Below are 17,634 nucleotides of genomic sequence, written 5' to 3' on the forward strand. Positions count from 1 at the left end.
AATATATAATAAATGAAATATATCTATATGTATATAAGCTATGTATAGATAGTTAAAACTACCTAAATTGTTGATCAATAAAGCTAGCTGGGGTTAAAAACTAAAGTCAACATTTGAAGGGTAGGTTGAGCTCTCTTTAATAAACCAGTCTAACGAGTCTTTTTCTCATCTAACCACAAGGGATACCTGAGGGAAGATTCTGGTTGTCTACATCAGTCATGTAACTTTGGCACTGCAGTCATCCAGTTGCATAATTCAGACTTCCTGGAGATACATCTGCATGGATTTGCATAGATATTCTGTGTTCTGTCGGTCTATACTTGGAGCCAGCTCTCATCAGGAATCCTAGTAATCTAATTTTCATGAACCTGAGCTCTCAAGTTCCTCAGCCTGAGAGTAGTTTACAAGCTCAAGTTTGTGTTCCTCAGGCTCTCAGTATGTAGAAATTACTGTGCCTTATTTAGATGTTGTCTTGTTAGCTGATACCTGATGCTGCTTTAATGCACTCTTTATGCATTGAATCATGTGTCTTAATGCCCTCGGAGCACTCGTCTTCCCCCATCAATGCTGAGTGCCGTAGCCACTCTATTTCCAGAGTCAGATTCTCTCTTGTTCTGTTCTGACCTCATGATATTTACACACCCAGCTGTAAGACTGCCCTATTTCAACTGCCTACTCTCAAATAACCTTAGAGGCTTGCAGAAAACCACATACGAGGGAAGCTCTGACAGAACTTGGGAGTGATCTTGCTTAGTCCTTGGCTCCATTCCTTCCCTCTGTACAAGAAAAGTAAATCATGCAATCTCAACTTCTTTCAGATATGTTACACCTTAGAACAACTACAGAGGGGACTGCAGCTGTTTATGTGCTGGCTGGCCCCACAGTTTTAAGCAGAGAATTTTTTCTCCACTTCTCAATTTCTGGTGTCAATACAGAAAAAACCTCTCTCATCTCAATGGATGATTGTATCTGCCACTTGCAACATTTAGCATCTGCTGGTAATATGTCATTTAACTGATACCACCTAAAGCAAAAAAGTGCATGCAGAAAGAATGGATGGAATCCGTTTCACTATATTATCCAAGTCTCATTCATTTTCATTGTATTTAGGAATGGCTGCCTTCTCACGAGTTGGTGTCTTCTTATTTTCTGCCTCTTCTGGGGGACTTCCTTCTGAAGAAATAACTTTCTCCAAACTCCTGAAGCAGAGAGGTTATGCAACAGCTCTAATAGGTAACATCACATACATACACAGCATTATTTTTCATTCATTTCAGTCAAAAGAACATTAGCTTTCCATATAGGCTATTAAGGATCTGCATTAAGCTTTTTTGCCCCACAGCATAATGAGTTCATTTTTCTGGCACAAAGCTGAGCACATTCCCATGCTTATGTGAAACACTAATCATAGAATCAGAGAATGGTTTGGGTTGGAAGGGACCTTAAAGATCATCTAGTTCAACCCCCCTGCCACGGGCAGGATCACCTTCCAATAGACCAGCTTGCTCAAAGCCCCATCCAGCCTGGCCTTGAACACTTCCAGGGATGGGGCATCCCCAAATTGTCTAGGAAACCTGTTCCAGTGCCTCATCACCCTCACAGTGAAGAAGGTAATTATGTCTAATTCACTTGTGTAGTTGTGGTCTCGTTGTGCAAGGTACTGAAGAAACATAATGAACAAATTGAAAATTAGTCAAGTTCTTAAAAGGTTTTCCGTGAAAATAGGAGTTTGATTACAACTGACGGACAATGAGGGATCGATCGCAGGGTGCAGCTCAGCACAGTGTTGGGATTCATTTCACTGGTTTTGAAATATCCATAAAGCAGATAATGTAGTACCTGGGCTAACTGTCTGCATTCTCTTCTTAGTCATCAGACAGAAATGGGCATTTCTAGGAAATTTGTCTCATCCTGTGGTAGATGTTTAATATAAAAATGTGTTTCTTTCTCATTATATAGTTCAGACTGCAGCATAAATATCCACTGATGGGTAAAAGAAATCCCACTAGATGAATATTAAACAGAATTGGAATGATCATCATAAAGGTTTAACGTACAAATAATGTGATTTTTGTTTTTCCTAATTTGGCCACTGACTCATTCCACACTGCTTACATTTTAGAAGATTTTAGTATAACACAACTTGTACTACATAATGTATTTTTGTGCTGGAGTTGCCAGGAAATAGTTGTTTAGAGAACATCATACTGGACTGTTACCACATTAATTTCGATGATGAATACACCCAAGTTGATTTTTAATTGTAACAAATTCTTGCAATTTTGGGAGTAATTTTTGCTTAAAAAATCAGGCTGTTTAGTAAGGCTAACAATTCACAACTCTGTTCAAAAAGTATCTGTATTGTATAGATAACCAATGTCAGTGTTCCTAACTAAAAATCCTACTTAGCTATACCCCAGTCTTAGAAAGTATAAAATACTTTGATGTCCTGACAGATTCAAAACAGAAAACCAGAAAATCTTAGCAGAAATATATTTAGTACAGGTGTATTTGAACCATAGTGCAAAAAAGCCATTCATAATTTGTCATGTTCAATGTGGAGTTAATTCCTATTGCTCCATATTCAATTAAAGACTGCAAAATAATATTTTTTTCTGTTTGTAACAAGCACTGTATTATAACTCATTTTCTGGGGCTGACCTAGTTAATGTTCTTTTTTTAACTGCTTTCAGTGCAACATGACAGCTTGCCACTTAGATCTCCAGAACTTATCTCCATGATGCTTAATGAACAATTCTTCCAAGTGGCCTGAATGATAGCTATGAAACTATCAGATGTAATATTACCATATCCTTAGAGTATAATGAAGGCTTCCAAAAATCAAGTAGTGCATTAAAATTAAGGATAAAGCATATGTAAATGACAAAAAGAAAAATTATGTAGACTTGAAGACTAGATAGGCAGACTCTGATTCCCAGCCAGCCCATTTTCTGCCTCTGCTGGTATTCTTATCACATCATATCGGTCTAGGTCAGGGAGTCTTTGCTTGGTTCAATCTAACTCAGCAGTTCCCAAACAATTAATTGTCAAATCCTGCACCAGTGATGGATTGGCATAAGGGTAATTTGGAGCCTTTCAGTTCCTCTAGCCTGTACTGTCACTTCTGGTTTTTTGGCCAAGTTTCTCTCCCCTTTACTGTCTAAGGACAAATTTTCTTCCCTAAATGCATTTTCCTTTCTTTTTAATTTTTTTTTCCTCCTCTGAATATATGCTTCCTCTTGCTTGATAATGTCCCTAAATATATTTTAGCTATAAATCTACTTTATGTATACACTTTTTACCTCATTGTTTTTCCCCTGTGACACAAAGAAGGTGACATCCAATAGATCTGGCAGGAAGAGACACAGTCAGAAGATCTGCAAAAAAAATTAGTTTTCTCAAAAAAGGGAGAAGCATTGAATATGTAATATTTCACAACTTCAGGATCCTGGAGAGTAGCATGCTGATGTTTTATAGGAAATAGCTATTCAAAATGCAAAAATTCCACTGAAAGTAGATGGGTATTATTTTAACCACTGCTATACTCAATTACAGTTGAGTCAACTTTTCCTCGCTACTGTTATCCACTGTGTGTCTAACACCCAGAGGAGTTTAAAATGTACTTATGTAGCTTATCTCCAGAGTTTAAAACACTAATGGATAAACTGGGACTTTTATCTTTTCTCCAGAATGAGGTGGTGTGTCTGAGTATCGCGTCTATGATGTGTCCAGTACAAGATTGGCTGAGTCTACGGAGTAGGATTAATAGAACAATTATTAATAATGCAGCTTAAAATCTGACCATATTAATAATATATGCATATATACTTTATATAATTATTGCAATGTACTTCCTATAAATATACTTCTTTGAGCACATAAAATATTTCTGTTTACATCTTGCTCTACATCTTGCATCTTAACATTTATCTGAAGATCACAAAATCACACCAAAGGAAATATATCATTATATACAACTCAGTCTTCACATTGCTCCCTTTTCAACTGTCTGAGAGAAAAGTAGAGGGGAAACATGGATTTTTGCAGCCTCTCCAGCATTCTGGGTTCTGAAAAACTCAATTCCAAATGAAGTTTCTTGGCTGAATAGGACTTGCCTCTCATTCCCACTTGCCTTTCATTGCATTGCTTTTGCTCTGCAGAAATCTTAATTGTGGCCAAAGGAGAGGGGAAAAAAGCCTAGTCTCAAGTCTATTAAGTCTCAAACTATTAAGGTACTCATAATTTACAGTTAATAGCATAAATTTCACTCAAAAGCTTGGTAGAATCTGATGAAATGCATATGATGCTTGTGTGAACTGTCCATACTACGAAGCTTCACTTCGCAAAGAGGTGGGGAGCATTTTGCACTGCTTTCAGATCCAGAAGGGCCCCGGAATGTAAAGCACATTACAATAATCCATTGAAACACTAGCTCAAGGCAGGGGTTATTGTCACAAGGAATAAACCAAAACATGTACTGTGCACCCAGTCATCACTTGCTTTTTCAGAGTAGTGCAGGATCTATCAGAACCCTCTACCTCGTCAGCCATCTGAGAATGGCAATTGTGGCTTTCCGTCACAGCTGCCGATATAATTTGAACCAGTGCTTCTGTTGCTTTTCACGGCTAACCTCCTGTCTGCTTTGTTTGGCTTAAGTTGCTTCTGAACAGATCTTTTTCTGATGCCCAAGTTCATCTTGACATTGAACAATTTGTTGTGCTTGCTAAAAATCTTTCGATAAAAATAGGTCCTATATTTTCCCCTGTCCTAATTTGTTGTTGCAAGATTCTTCTGTCCTGGCTGGCAATGTCTAATTTTATTGAGATCCAGTTTAAACAAACTTTTTTATATCATAATAAATGACCTTGAAAGTATTACTTCATTTATTTGTGTTTCTTTTTCATATTTTTTTAGTGATTTATAGGTGCTTTGGGATTAACAAATAACACAAAAAAAAATTAAAATTAAAGCTTTAAGATAATTTATATTTGTGATTATAGGCCTCTATAAGAGTTGTTTCATGCTCACCTTGCTACACATCTGGCTTTACGATTATTCTGTAAAGACAGTCATGTAAACCTAAGAGAAACCTTCAGATTTTCTGAAATCTGTGTCTTTGCTTGCTGGGAATGAAATTCAGAGTTGCAGTCTGAGCTAGCCCTTTATGGCACCGTTATAACATCTAAAAATTCAGTACAGTGGTCTGCATTGCTGTTTTTGTAATCGACCACAATAATGTTCACTGGACCATGTCAAAAGTAGTGACAAGACCATCCTGCCCGCAGAAAGCAGAATACCTCCTCAGGTGAGGGGCCATCTGACAGTAAGTGGGAAAACTTCTGATGGGATGAGAAACCTGTAGAGGCCTCCATTTCACTGACACAGAAGCAGAACTGAAAATGCTTTTCTACCCGATTCTATGATATACAGAAGGTATTTCTATCCTAAGACCATCAAAAGATGTACTGGACAACATGGACTCAACTGAACATTCAGTTAGGCTCAAGATTTCTGTGGTATTTTTCTCTGCCTTTGCTGATGGGTGAATTTAGGCACACAACATTCCCATCCCATACCTTAGTTCTGTCATTTGTGAAAGAGAAATAATGACATCAAGCCCATTTGCTAGGTACTATTTAAAAAATCAGAACTGACCCCCATCTTCACCCTCTTTGGTACTGCAGTACCCACATCTGTCATTGCCAAAGGCAGAAGTGCAGGATGCTGCTCTCTAGACCCAGGAGATGCTCAGGACTGCCTTCATCAGGACTCTTTCTTACAGATGTGTGAAAGCTGGGATTGTTTGGGAAACGGGAAAATTCTATATATGCTTTTTTCCATTCACGTACTTTCTACCATGTGTATCCTGAAGTCCAGAACAAAATGTTTCACATTTCTTTGGGCTAGGTTATATGGTTGAGGACTTACTGGGTTTGCAGGTTTTTTTGTTTAGTTCTTTTAAGATCACAACCCTTGAATTATGCTGGTCATGTTCAGGTATTTGATTCAGAAAAAAATAAATAAAATTTGGCCCAGCATTATATATCACCATCTGTTTTGCCAAGGGTGACATGTTTTGTCAACTATTCAACACATTTCCTTGCTGAGACCAAAGAACATAGCTCTAGCCATAATTTGTGTCAGTAGGCTTAACTGAATTTGATTTTTTTTTTTTAAGTATGCAATTGAATTTAAATAATAGCTACCAAACAGTTAGGTCTGTTGCACTAAGTGATGCACAAGCATGTGGTAAGGGGTTGTACCTGAGTCATAGAATGAATTATCTAGATACTTACTGTAATTAGCATGAACATAGATTATGCTACCACAACGCAAATCAGACTCACTGTTTTCTTGTGTCAGTGTCCAACATTAGTGCAGAATTAGAATGATTTCCTAGTGAGACAAAATGCTGTGAGAGATAGTATTTGGCAGTAATTTACTTGTTACTGTTGCTTTTTTAATTTTTATAGATATAAAAATAAAAAATAATCTCTCTTTATATATGTGTATAGTGAGGGAGGTTGGCAATTTCAGAGATTTTGCAATCATTTAAATAATAAATGCCTTGGTAATTTCACTGTTCTTTATTTCCTGTTTGTTACTGTTTTCCTTTTTTTTTTAAACTAGTCAAATGTGAGTGAGTTGCCAGAAAAATTTCAGAGCAGATATTTCATAACTCCATATTGGCTCTTCTAAGAAAACGGTAGCTGCTACAAAACAGTATTTTCTTATGGCTATTTAACTACACATGCACAAAGGCTTCATTTTCAAAGTTAACTATATGTTAGGGCTCAGTTGCTCTTCAGTGACCTGCTAGCCCACTCAGAATTTAATGGTCTCCATCAGGAGCTGTGCCAGCCTATTTCTAACTAAAACGAAGAGGCAGACATGAAACAAAGTCTTTGATGAAGGCATAAAGAAAGATTACATGGAAAATAAAGATCCAGACAATAAATGCTGGAGGCGGGGAAATATCAGTCATACAGTGACAGTTTCATGTTTGGAATAGCGCACATTATAAGTTTCATGATTTAACTACAACAATACTCCCTGTCCTTCTCTCTTTGTAGGAAAGTGGCATCTTGGGATGAACTGTGAAAGCAGTAATGACTTCTGTCACCACCCTCTCAGTCATGGATTTGATTATTTTTATGGGCTTACCGTGACCAATTTTAGAGATTGCAAACCTGGCCACGGCAGCGTATTTTTAAAAGGGGTTCAGAAATCCCTTGTCATCCCAGTACAAATCACTGGAATCACCCTGGTGTCTTTGGCAATAGTGCAGTACATTGGCCTCCTCAAAGTACCTTTCCAGGCATTGGGTTATTGCTTGTTAATAACCGCTATTTCAGTTGTGAGCTTGATTTTTTTCTTTTATCATTTTCGACACTTGAACTGCTTCTTAATGAGGGACCATCAGATTATCCAGCAACCACTATCCTATGAGAACCTTACTCAGAGACTGACAAAAGAAGCCATGCAGTTTATAGGAAGGTGGGTTTCTAATTGTGTTATAAGTTAATGCTGGCATTTCACAATGATGATGCTTCCAAAAAAGTAGGAAAAAAAATGTGAACTGGTGGGCATGAGGAATATGTCATTATGTGTTATCATCATTTTTTTCCTTTAAAAGATAACTGAAGTTAATCTTTTTAGTGGAAGTGACTGGGTTTTTTCTATCAGTTATATCATTATTTTCTCTATAAAAATTAAAAACTATTTATGTTTATGTGCTTCAGAAAAAAAAAATCAAAAACCATCTAACTTCTTTAGGACCTCCATTCCTAAGAATTTCATGTAACTTAAAATACAAAAAACCCTTTGTGGTCTGACTTAATTATGTGAAAGCACAATGAAGAATCATAATCCGTGACTTTTCTGGAATAGGAAGCTGTTCTTCATCATTGATTTCATGCATCCATTAAATGGTATTCAGAAGGCCAATTTTTTAAAATACTGTCATTTTAGATGCCTACACTTTTATGCCAGATTAATTTTGAAAAGATTTGATTTACAGAAATTAGGAAATAAATGGTTTTCTGAAAGCAGTGATTTTTTAATAGCTATCACATTGGGTCACCTAAACATTGAATGTACAACATCATCCTAAGTCATTCCTCATTTTTGCTAAGTTAGCTACTTTGACGTAATTGTCACCACAGGGATTGTAATGGGATCAAATCATAAAAGTATATGTTTGTATGTTCTGAAATAGAAATCAATATATTTGAGAAAAAGTATTTCATCCATTTAACTTCTTGAAAAATATGCCAAAATGTTTTTCTCTGTCAGTTTTGAAACAGCTTGCACCATTTCTAAAAATAGTTAATCAAAAGTAAAAACATGTTCTAAGATATGAGAAGTCCCTTAATTACTATTCTGAATATTACGTACCAGGTAGTTACTGTGAATGCATTCACTTGATGTGAATCACATCACATGGTGTCTGCTGAATGAAAACTTATACAAAAGAATCGGAGGCTAAATTTTCTAGACTGCATGCACTAGTCATCAAGACTCTTAGCAAGAAAAAACGTTTATCTAAAATCTTGATCTCATACTGCAATTTTTCTAGTAACTTTTATCATTATAAATATTTGATGTGGCCATCTCTACTCATTGTACCAAAATAAAATGTTTTTTATATCAAATTTGTTTAAGTGAGTAAGTCTTCCCAACAATCAACATTCTCATGAGTATTTATAAAGAAACTAAAACATCTTTATTTCTTTGTGGCAACAGTGACAGATACAAAGATGCCTTCTGATCTACATTCTAACTAATTTAACAGTGAAATACTTTGTTTGCTACAAACACATGCACACACATATTCCCCCTTTTGAAAATTGTTGAGGGATTATTTTCGTAGTGACCAAGCATTTGGTGATTTTAAAAGATTCTTGGTTACAGTAACTATATGTTGGCAGATCCTTTCGTCATTTATGGAAGTACGTAATGTGCCTGTAGTGATTCATAATATTTTGTATATCTCTTAGTGTTTCATTGATTTCAGTGCAATGACAATAAAATGGTACCCCCAAAACAGGTGAGTTCATGGCTGGAAATAGATGCTAGAAAACTAGGAAGCCTTTTAACTTTTTTAATATTCACAGTGTGCACAGTGTTATCGTATAGCTTAGTGTTTAGAGCTGGCAAAACAATGTATCCTCTAAGTAAGCATAGCTTTGTTGACTTGGCTGGAGGTAAGTGGCTTTACATCAGCTGGGCACTTGGCCCCAGTTCCCAGTGTAGTTTCCAGACAAAAATGATGTTAAATTGAAGTCAAGGTTAATAGCACATATTCGTAATTTACAAGAAACTTTGTTACAGGAATGCTGCAATTATAGTGAGAATTATAACCCAGGCAATTCAGAGTCAATGTTAAATTAAAGAATATCTAAGCACATTAAGGTATTGAGAAGCATTTAGGGCATTCAAGCAATCTTAACTGTGCCCTGTAGTGAATTCACATGCAAAGCATATGACCATAAAACTTGCTCCTGGGGACAAGAGTAATTAGATTAATATTCACTGAACTGATCTGTCCCATATGTAAGCGTAGAGCAACAAAATCAATATTTGCTTTGACACACTGGTCCTGACATTATATAGTTCATACCTGTCGACTCCAGGCACCAGTAGACCATTGCTTTTATGATTACTGACTTTGGCCATTTGTAGGGGAATGGCCATCAAGAGGCAGCAAAGTTGCAGCAGTGTTGGACATCTGGCACTCATAAGTGAAGGGCCACCAGGTTTTCTGAAGCCATGATTGCTTCAAAGCATTCTTGTCATTCCACTTCTTTCAACGAGCAGTCTCCCTCAACCCTCCTTTAGCCACACATTTGACTCAACACATGATTTGTCATACAGGCTTCTTTCGTTTAGATAATAGAATAAGTAGCAAGCTCAGCCCTGTATAGCAGTAAACCCTGTGCACAAATATGCCAAGGCTTCAAACAGTCCTGAATTTGAAGAAGTCAGGATGATTTGCCTTAACTGTTTCTTAATACATTTTATCATCAGACTAAGAATCATCAGCTATCATGCAAATTTTAATTGGTTAATTATCTATACAATAAATATATGATGAAGCTCCAATCTTCAACAGCACTGCTACTTCCTATATAGCCCTTTTATGCTAAATATAAATATAATATATATGAATATATATATAGTTATATATATGTCACAATTAAAACATAAATGTTTTGTCTGTATAAGTTTATTATCAGGGTACTGGTTGACATTAGCCAGCAGTGTGCCCAGGTGGCCAAGAAGGCCAACAACATCCTGGCCTGTATCAGCAATAGTGTGGCCAGCAGGAGTAGGGAAGTGATCGTGCCCCTGTACTCGGCACTGGTGAGGCCGCACCTTGAATCCTGTGTTCAGTTTTGGACCCCTCACTACAAGAAGGATGTTGAGGTGCTGGAGCGTGTCCAGAGAAGGACAACAAAGCTGGTGAAAGGTCTGGAGCACAAGTCTTATGGGGAGCGGCTGAGGGAACTGGGGTTGTTTAGTCTGGAGAAGAGGAGGCTGAGGGGAGACCTTATCGCTCTCTACAACTACCTGAAAGGGGGTTGTGGCGACAAGGACGCTGGTCTCTTCTCCCAAGTAACCAGCGATAGGACGAGAGGAAATGGCCTCAAGTTGCACCAGGGGAGGTTTAGATTGGATATTAGGAAAAATATCTTTACTGAGAGAGTGGTGAAACATTGGCACAGACTGCCCAGGGAGGTGGTGGAGTCACCATCTCTGGAAGTGTTCAAAAAACGTGTGGACGTGGCGCTTCGTTACATGGTTTAGTGGGCATGGTGGTGTTGGGTTGATGGTTGGCCTTGATGATCTTAAAGGTCTTTTCCAACCTTAATGATTCTGTGTAATTATATGTATTACCTATATTACCTTTATAAGTTATTCAAAGTTCAGGCAATGGACTTCCTGACATTATTCTCTTTTCTAGCTATTTTTCAGTCATATTGCCAGCTTTATGACTTCTTACCAGGTATATAATAATTAGATTTTGTATTTTTGAAGTCGTCTTATAATTTCTTCATGGCATTTAGCTCTTTGCTGTTATACTTGCTTTGGTCTGTCTTTTTGAGAGGTGATATTGCATTTGTTCTTCCTTAGTCTAGGATATGTGTATTTCTGTTTTCATTTGTTCCTAGCGTGTAATATTGCAAACCTATCAGAACACTCTCTAGACATCACAGTACATTTGAAAGTCAAATGGATGTTAATTATTTCATGTTAAGTTCAATGTGGTTGTCACTCGTGTCTTCAGCATGTCCTTTAATGACCTGCTGCACAGACAATACAAATTTGGAAAATGCCAGAGACCTGTTTGTAATGTATCGGAAATTAACAATGCAAAAGTACTCCTCTATGATGCAGGATACCTCTCGGACAATTTTGGATAGCTGATCACAATTAATAATAATGATTAAAAAAAAAGTCCTAATGAAATCTAACTTCTGGAAAACAGTATTTGCATACAAACATGTTTATATTCAAAAGCTATGGTGAAGATGGTGTTGAACAATTCTCATGCAGATTTGTTTTTTTTCAGTCATAGATTGCATAGCCATAATATTCAAAATTTTGTGATGACAGTTACTAATTTTTTTTCCTTTCTATCTGTTCTATTTCAGTCCTTGAAACACTCTTACAACACATATTCAAATTTTTTTTCATCTAATCTAGCAGACTGTGATTTAGAGTTTTTCAAGATATCACTAGGTCTTAAGATCAGGCAGTTGGCATGTTGTACTGGAGTTAGAGTTTTGAAATCAAGCGTTTTTATGAATCCTATGAGAAGATTCTTTTTAGTTTAGAGCAAAATACAAATTACAGAGAAGAGTTTATACATCTGTGTATACACATGATGCATAAGTGCACATATAATAAAAAAGGGTACTAACTTACAAGCCATAACAACCCTAGAGGTTGTGTCCTTTTTTCTCATAACAGAAGAGCTAACGTAGTTACTCATATACTTTAGGGTCATCTGAAAATGAAAGATTTTAGTCATTTAAGTCATTCAAGAATGATTAAGGACCTAACTCGTTCTGTGATAAAATGACAGACCGCAAAATGACTGTAAATGGAACACTTCTAAAAAGCAGTAGATCTGTAAACTGGACTCCAAAGTTTTGCATGGGAGAGGGATTTAGTAATTAATATAATCTGTAGTAGGTGAGAAATTTCTTTTTTTTCCCCCCCATACTTACAAGAATTTACTTTTTGAAGGGGAGGAAAAAAGGTTATCTACAAAGGAAATAAAAGCATATACCTTAACCATTTAAAGGATGAAATAGGCATGAAATTAGAAATGTCAAAAGTATTATGGCTAATTGTATGGAAGAAGCATTTCACAAATGCAGATATAGTAGAAACACTTTCCATCTTTAATATCTTCTAGGAAGATTCAGGTTTTCCATATTTTTACATTTTTTTCCCTTTCTCATTCCATTTTCAGCACCTTTTCTGGTTTTGATAAGTTACCCCCAAGTACTCTGGAGTTCTCTTTCTGATTTTGAAAAAAATTTGAAATACGAGATTTGTGGTTTAAAGTGTGTCTTTTAAAAGAGTAGGACAGAAATATTCATTCATGGATTCATTCATGCTAAAAAGGATTTTAGCACTGTTAGCAGTCAGGACAAAAGAAAATACAGCTTGTAGGACAAATTCCTGCTTTGATAAAACTAAGCCACGGCTTACTTTTCCTTCTGCAGGATTAATGAAATGCATTCAGCCAGTCCAGTCACAAAGACCACTGCCTAATTGGTGATCTAATCTGGAAGTAGAGGAGGGAGCCATGGGAAATAACCTTTGAATGAATTTATCCACTGGGGGGGATATTGCGTAAGAAGAATGTTTTTAGTAAAAGAAGAGCTACAGGAGAGGAAAAGTTAGGTTTGCATCTGCCTGTATTGACACACTGTTACATATTTGTGCTGAAAATATATCTTCAGATTATATACTTCAACATTTTTGTTTTCTTTCATTTTAGCTGTGACTTTGGTGCACTCTAACTGTGTGAAAATTGCGTATTCTCATTCAGTAACTCTTATTAAGTCATATGTGCTTATCCTTCCTTATAAGAAGTAATGTATTTTACCCCTCTATCTATTTCAAATAGTTCTTTGCAGGCTACTTCAGTCTTATGGGTGAATTAGCTGGAATTTATAAAATTTTGGGGACTACAGAAACAATTCTTAACCCAATTTTAATACAGCACAGTGTTGCCTAGCTCAGGCAAAACCAAGTATATCTGCTCTCACAGTCATCTGCTGTAAATCATAGCACCTTCACTGGTATAGAGAGTGTAGTATTTAAAAATGCGTGCTTTATGGCAGATCTTGAGGATAATTTCACATATAGCAAAAAAACCACTCTTCAGAAAGATCATATGTATCCATCATATTAAAGGTTAATTTAGAACTTGTTGTGAAAAAGTAAAATGGAGCCCAGTAATGTCATGTTCCTGTCTCGTTCCCCATACAGAATCATACTTGAAATCTCAGTTTGATTTGACAGCTGCAGGCTAACAAATTTAGAGCCAAACTGTTGTCCCAAATATGGGTTCTTCCACCCGGCGTGCAGAGAGCTGAAAAACGCACAGAGCCGAGATACTTGCTTTTATTCCAAATCTGTGCAGAGCTGGGTGCTAGGTGGTAGCCCCACAAAGCTGGCACACCTCAGTTAACGCACAGAAAATATTTATACACTTCGAGCAACAGTTTCCAGTATTTTTTACAGGTTGGCTCCGTCACCCTTGTTCCCATCGGCTCTCACCAGCCTGGTCTCCGCTTACAGTCACAGCGTCCTTCTGTTTTCCCAGGCACGCTCAGTGAGGAGGGGGCTTTCCCCGCCCAGGGGCAGGTTTCTGTTATGCCTGTGGTATGTTAATTAGATGTTAATTAGGATGGTTCACGCAAGGCTCAGTAGCTGTGTGCCTTTTGTGATTATCTTGTTCCTTCCCTCAAGGTTGCATCTTGTTAACTGCTCACAGAGACTAAACGATACCCTCAGCTTCGTTCCTTGGGTACCTTCAACACCACCAGTTGTGTTGCTGCAGTGGTCTTACCTTAACGTCAATGCATAGGAAAGCAAACAAAAGTACCCTAAGAGTTTTCAATGCAGCAAATATTTAGAGCAGAATTGCAGGGAAAGTGTTAAAAGACCCGTGTGTGAAGGACAAAGCCAGATTAGTTGTAACTTGCTCTGTTACCCACTTTAAAGCTGTTTTGCAGCTCAAGCCTGAAGTAGATCCTTGAGTAGTGTAAAGACTCCTCACACTAAATAAGAAGAACCTAGTACTATGCAATGCAGAGGAGTCACCAGTTCAAGATCAGTTAAGTACACATTAAAGAGTGTCTTAAATCAGATGTGTGTAATCTCTCTGGCTAGTCAGTAAATTGAAAAGACTGTGTGATTCATTTTAGGATAAGGTTTTTTTCCTGTATTTGAGCAAGTGAGTCTCAGATATTTTGAAACAGAAGTTCCCTGTGTTTGAACTGTGAAAAGATAGTGGCAATACATTTTTGAAGGAGCTGTTTACTGAAGTGGTTCAGGAGTTAAGCTGTTATTGTCAAATTTCTCTCCTGCCTACTAGCTGATACTGTCATTCCATTTTCAAGGTCACGGTGAAGGCAGTCAGTTATGATTCTCCTCAAAGAGTTTTGGCAGGAGATAGATAGCTGCCTGTGATCTTTTATAGGATATTAATAGGTGAGACACGCTCCACCTGACAGTGAGCTGTCAATCAGAACCTGTCAATTTGAGTTGCAAAGAAGAGAATGATGTAGTGCCCTCCCATATCAATCATTGATTCGATGACTCTTCATGCAAGTTAGATCTTTGTGTCAGTTCAATTAAAAAAAAACAACCAGAAGTGAGTTGTTATCTCTTGAAAATAACATTTAAAATGGAGGGTTTTATACTCACTCTTAGCAAGATGCACATTTGGAAGTATGCAGTATCTCTGTGACATTAGAACAAGGCAGTCTGCATGAAAAGTAAATTGTGCCTGCACCAAGTATAAAGCAGATTTTTGTGGTGTTTTCCACTAGAACTTGTGTATTACGGTCAATTCAGTGAATTACGTTTAAGGAAAAAATCAAAGATAATCCCATGCAGTAAAAAATGCAGGTTGTGAAACAAAAATCAGCTGCCTTGCAGAAATGTTCTTTAATGAAAGGTCAGTGGTATATTAATATACATTTGCAACATTAAACTTAAAAAGTATGCAACTTTTTTTGCTGACATTTTCAGTCTTTTTAATTGACTCAGAAGTCTTATGTGTTATGTGTTGCTACTGTAATGAAAGGTTATATATGACCTCTCAAACAGCAACAAACACAACTTCATGGAAAGTGTATCGTTTATGAAAGATACTGTCTTGTCTTTATTTTTTTTGAATCAGTACTTTATAATACTAAGATAATATAGGATACATGCCCAAATATTTGAAGGAAATTCAAATAATTTTGTTTCCATTTTCCACATGAAAAATGTTCTATGTATTCTGTCATTTATTTGAAAAAGGAGAAAGTTTTTATGCAGAAAAAGTCCCAGTCAGAAACACACTTACTAAAATTTTCCCATTTTGTGTTTATGTACTGCTGCCTATGCCAGTAAAAAAGAAAGCTTTAACCATGCAATTTGTACAAGGAGAGAGGAAAAATGGATCATAAATATACTAAATTAAACCTAGTTATTTTTCCTTAAGAGTGAAGTATTGATATCATATAACACCTTTTTATTAAAAGACTTTGTTTTCATGTTCTAAAGGTTAGAATTTTTTTTTTTCATTTTAAAGAAACAGTTGTATGTGCATGTCTGTATTGTTCCACCCCCCTACCCTCCACCCTTAAAGGATGGGTGAACCAGCTGCATGAGGAAATACAGAGTCTCCCTTTGAGGTTGAGGTGAATCACAGTTATTATCCACCACAGATGGGCAAGGGAAATTATGGTAAATAAAGCCAAAAATGCTCTGTAATTATCTGTGTGTCTCAAGGTGAGATCCAGACAAGTTTTCTGGGTAGTGCTTTTGTGATTGAAATGATATTTACAATATGTGTAATGTAATACAAATGCTGTTAGAGCATATAGCAGTAAATTTGGCTAGTACTGCACAGTTTTAAGTAAAGTTCTATAACTAATGCATAAGAAAAAGTTCTTGCTTGAGCTCTGCTTTCATAGCCTGCTGGCACTGATCATAAATGCTGTGTTGACAGATCACGTGAAGAGCAAAATTAACAGAGTGTCTATTTATTGCACTCTTTCTTTTGTATCAGTTCAGGAAATAGACTGAAGACAATGGAGACTGTTCACGACTGTGAGAGGAAAAATATTTCTTTATATTAGTATGAACTTTGCAATTACGTATTCTTTGGTACAACCTAGTTGTAGTGTTATGTACAGATGATATGCACATACTCACAGAGTGTTAAATGACAAGAGAAGATGTGGTCATATACCTTAGTCCAGGATAAAGAAGGAGGTAAAGTACTAGTATACTTGATTTGACATAGTCAATGATATTATGGTATGTTTGACCCTGGTCTGCATAATCCGCTGATCAACTTCCATATGACCTTGTGAGGACGGTAACTGTGTTTCACATATATATCTATTTCTGAAGGTATGTTTTTGAACAACACTTTTATTTGGGCTTTTAAATACGTACTTGCAAAATGAAGAGAGATGCATGTAGACAGACATTTCTAGGTTCCTGGCTTTAAACAAGTCCTCTTTCAATATTTACAGCAAACAGTAATTAGTTAGATTTTGTTATTTATTTTTGTTTTCAATTCAGTATACAGTTAGGAATGGTATTTTTTACTCTGTACATGTGTGTCCAGGATTACCTTATAATCAGTTACAGTATTCCTTTTCCTTTTTTTTTTTATTTTTTTAGCTCTACTGTAGAAAGATTTCTTTGTAGAAATTTTGTAATAAAATATACTAACGTTTTTTGGGTTTGCTTTGTTTTGCTTTGTTTTCCAGGAACACTGATGCACCATTTCTTCTTGTCCTGTCTTATCTTCATGTCCATACTGCTCTATATGCTTCAAAAAATTTCAGAGGAAAGAGCAAGCATGGTTTATATGGGGATGCAGTGGAAGAAATGGACTGGAGTGTAGGTATGTTACATGTGCTTCTAACATCAGTGGAGGGCATTCATGGAAGACTTGTGTTCATGTCCACCAAATGCAGACTTCTGCAATTTGAATGTCTACAGTATATATGACATGCTTATCCTTTATAATATGTGAAAGAAAGGCACAATAATCTGACCTCTTGTAATATTTACTTTATGACCAAATTTATTATGTCCTATAAATGCCTGCTGTCTTCTTTGACTATGAAGGTAGTCTGTACAGTATATACTTAGCAGAGATATGGACATCTTAACTGTGGACTCTTGAAGCAGAGTAGCTGAATCCACCCCATGAGCTTCTGGTTGCCGTCTGGCCTCTGCAGGTTGTCTTCATAAAGAAATACACTAACTTGAAAAGTGACCCCATGATATTCATATAAAAATACTTTCTAATAGAGTGACTACAATAGACACTCTTAGCAAAAGTAATTTGCTAATTATTTTAGTTAGTTCTGAATT

General features: G+C 36.5%; 1 protein-coding gene across 1 annotated transcript; it reads left to right on the top strand.

Moving 5' to 3' along the window:
• Nucleotides 1-1,112: 1,112 nt before the first annotated feature.
• On the top strand, nucleotides 1,113-17,169 carry LOC104628282 (steryl-sulfatase-like; the record flags this gene model as incomplete). Its single annotated transcript, XM_010296810.1, has 3 exons — nucleotides 1,113-1,233; nucleotides 7,074-7,497; nucleotides 17,022-17,169. Coding segments are annotated over exons 1-3 (693 nt in total), but the record flags the coding sequence as incomplete, so codon positions are not given.
• Nucleotides 17,170-17,634: the final 465 nt, after the last annotated feature.

This window comes from Phaethon lepturus, unplaced genomic scaffold (assembly GCF_000687285.1).
Source record: "Phaethon lepturus isolate BGI_N335 unplaced genomic scaffold, ASM68728v1 scaffold16151, whole genome shotgun sequence".
Classification (NCBI taxonomy): domain Eukaryota; kingdom Metazoa; phylum Chordata; class Aves; order Phaethontiformes; family Phaethontidae; genus Phaethon; species Phaethon lepturus.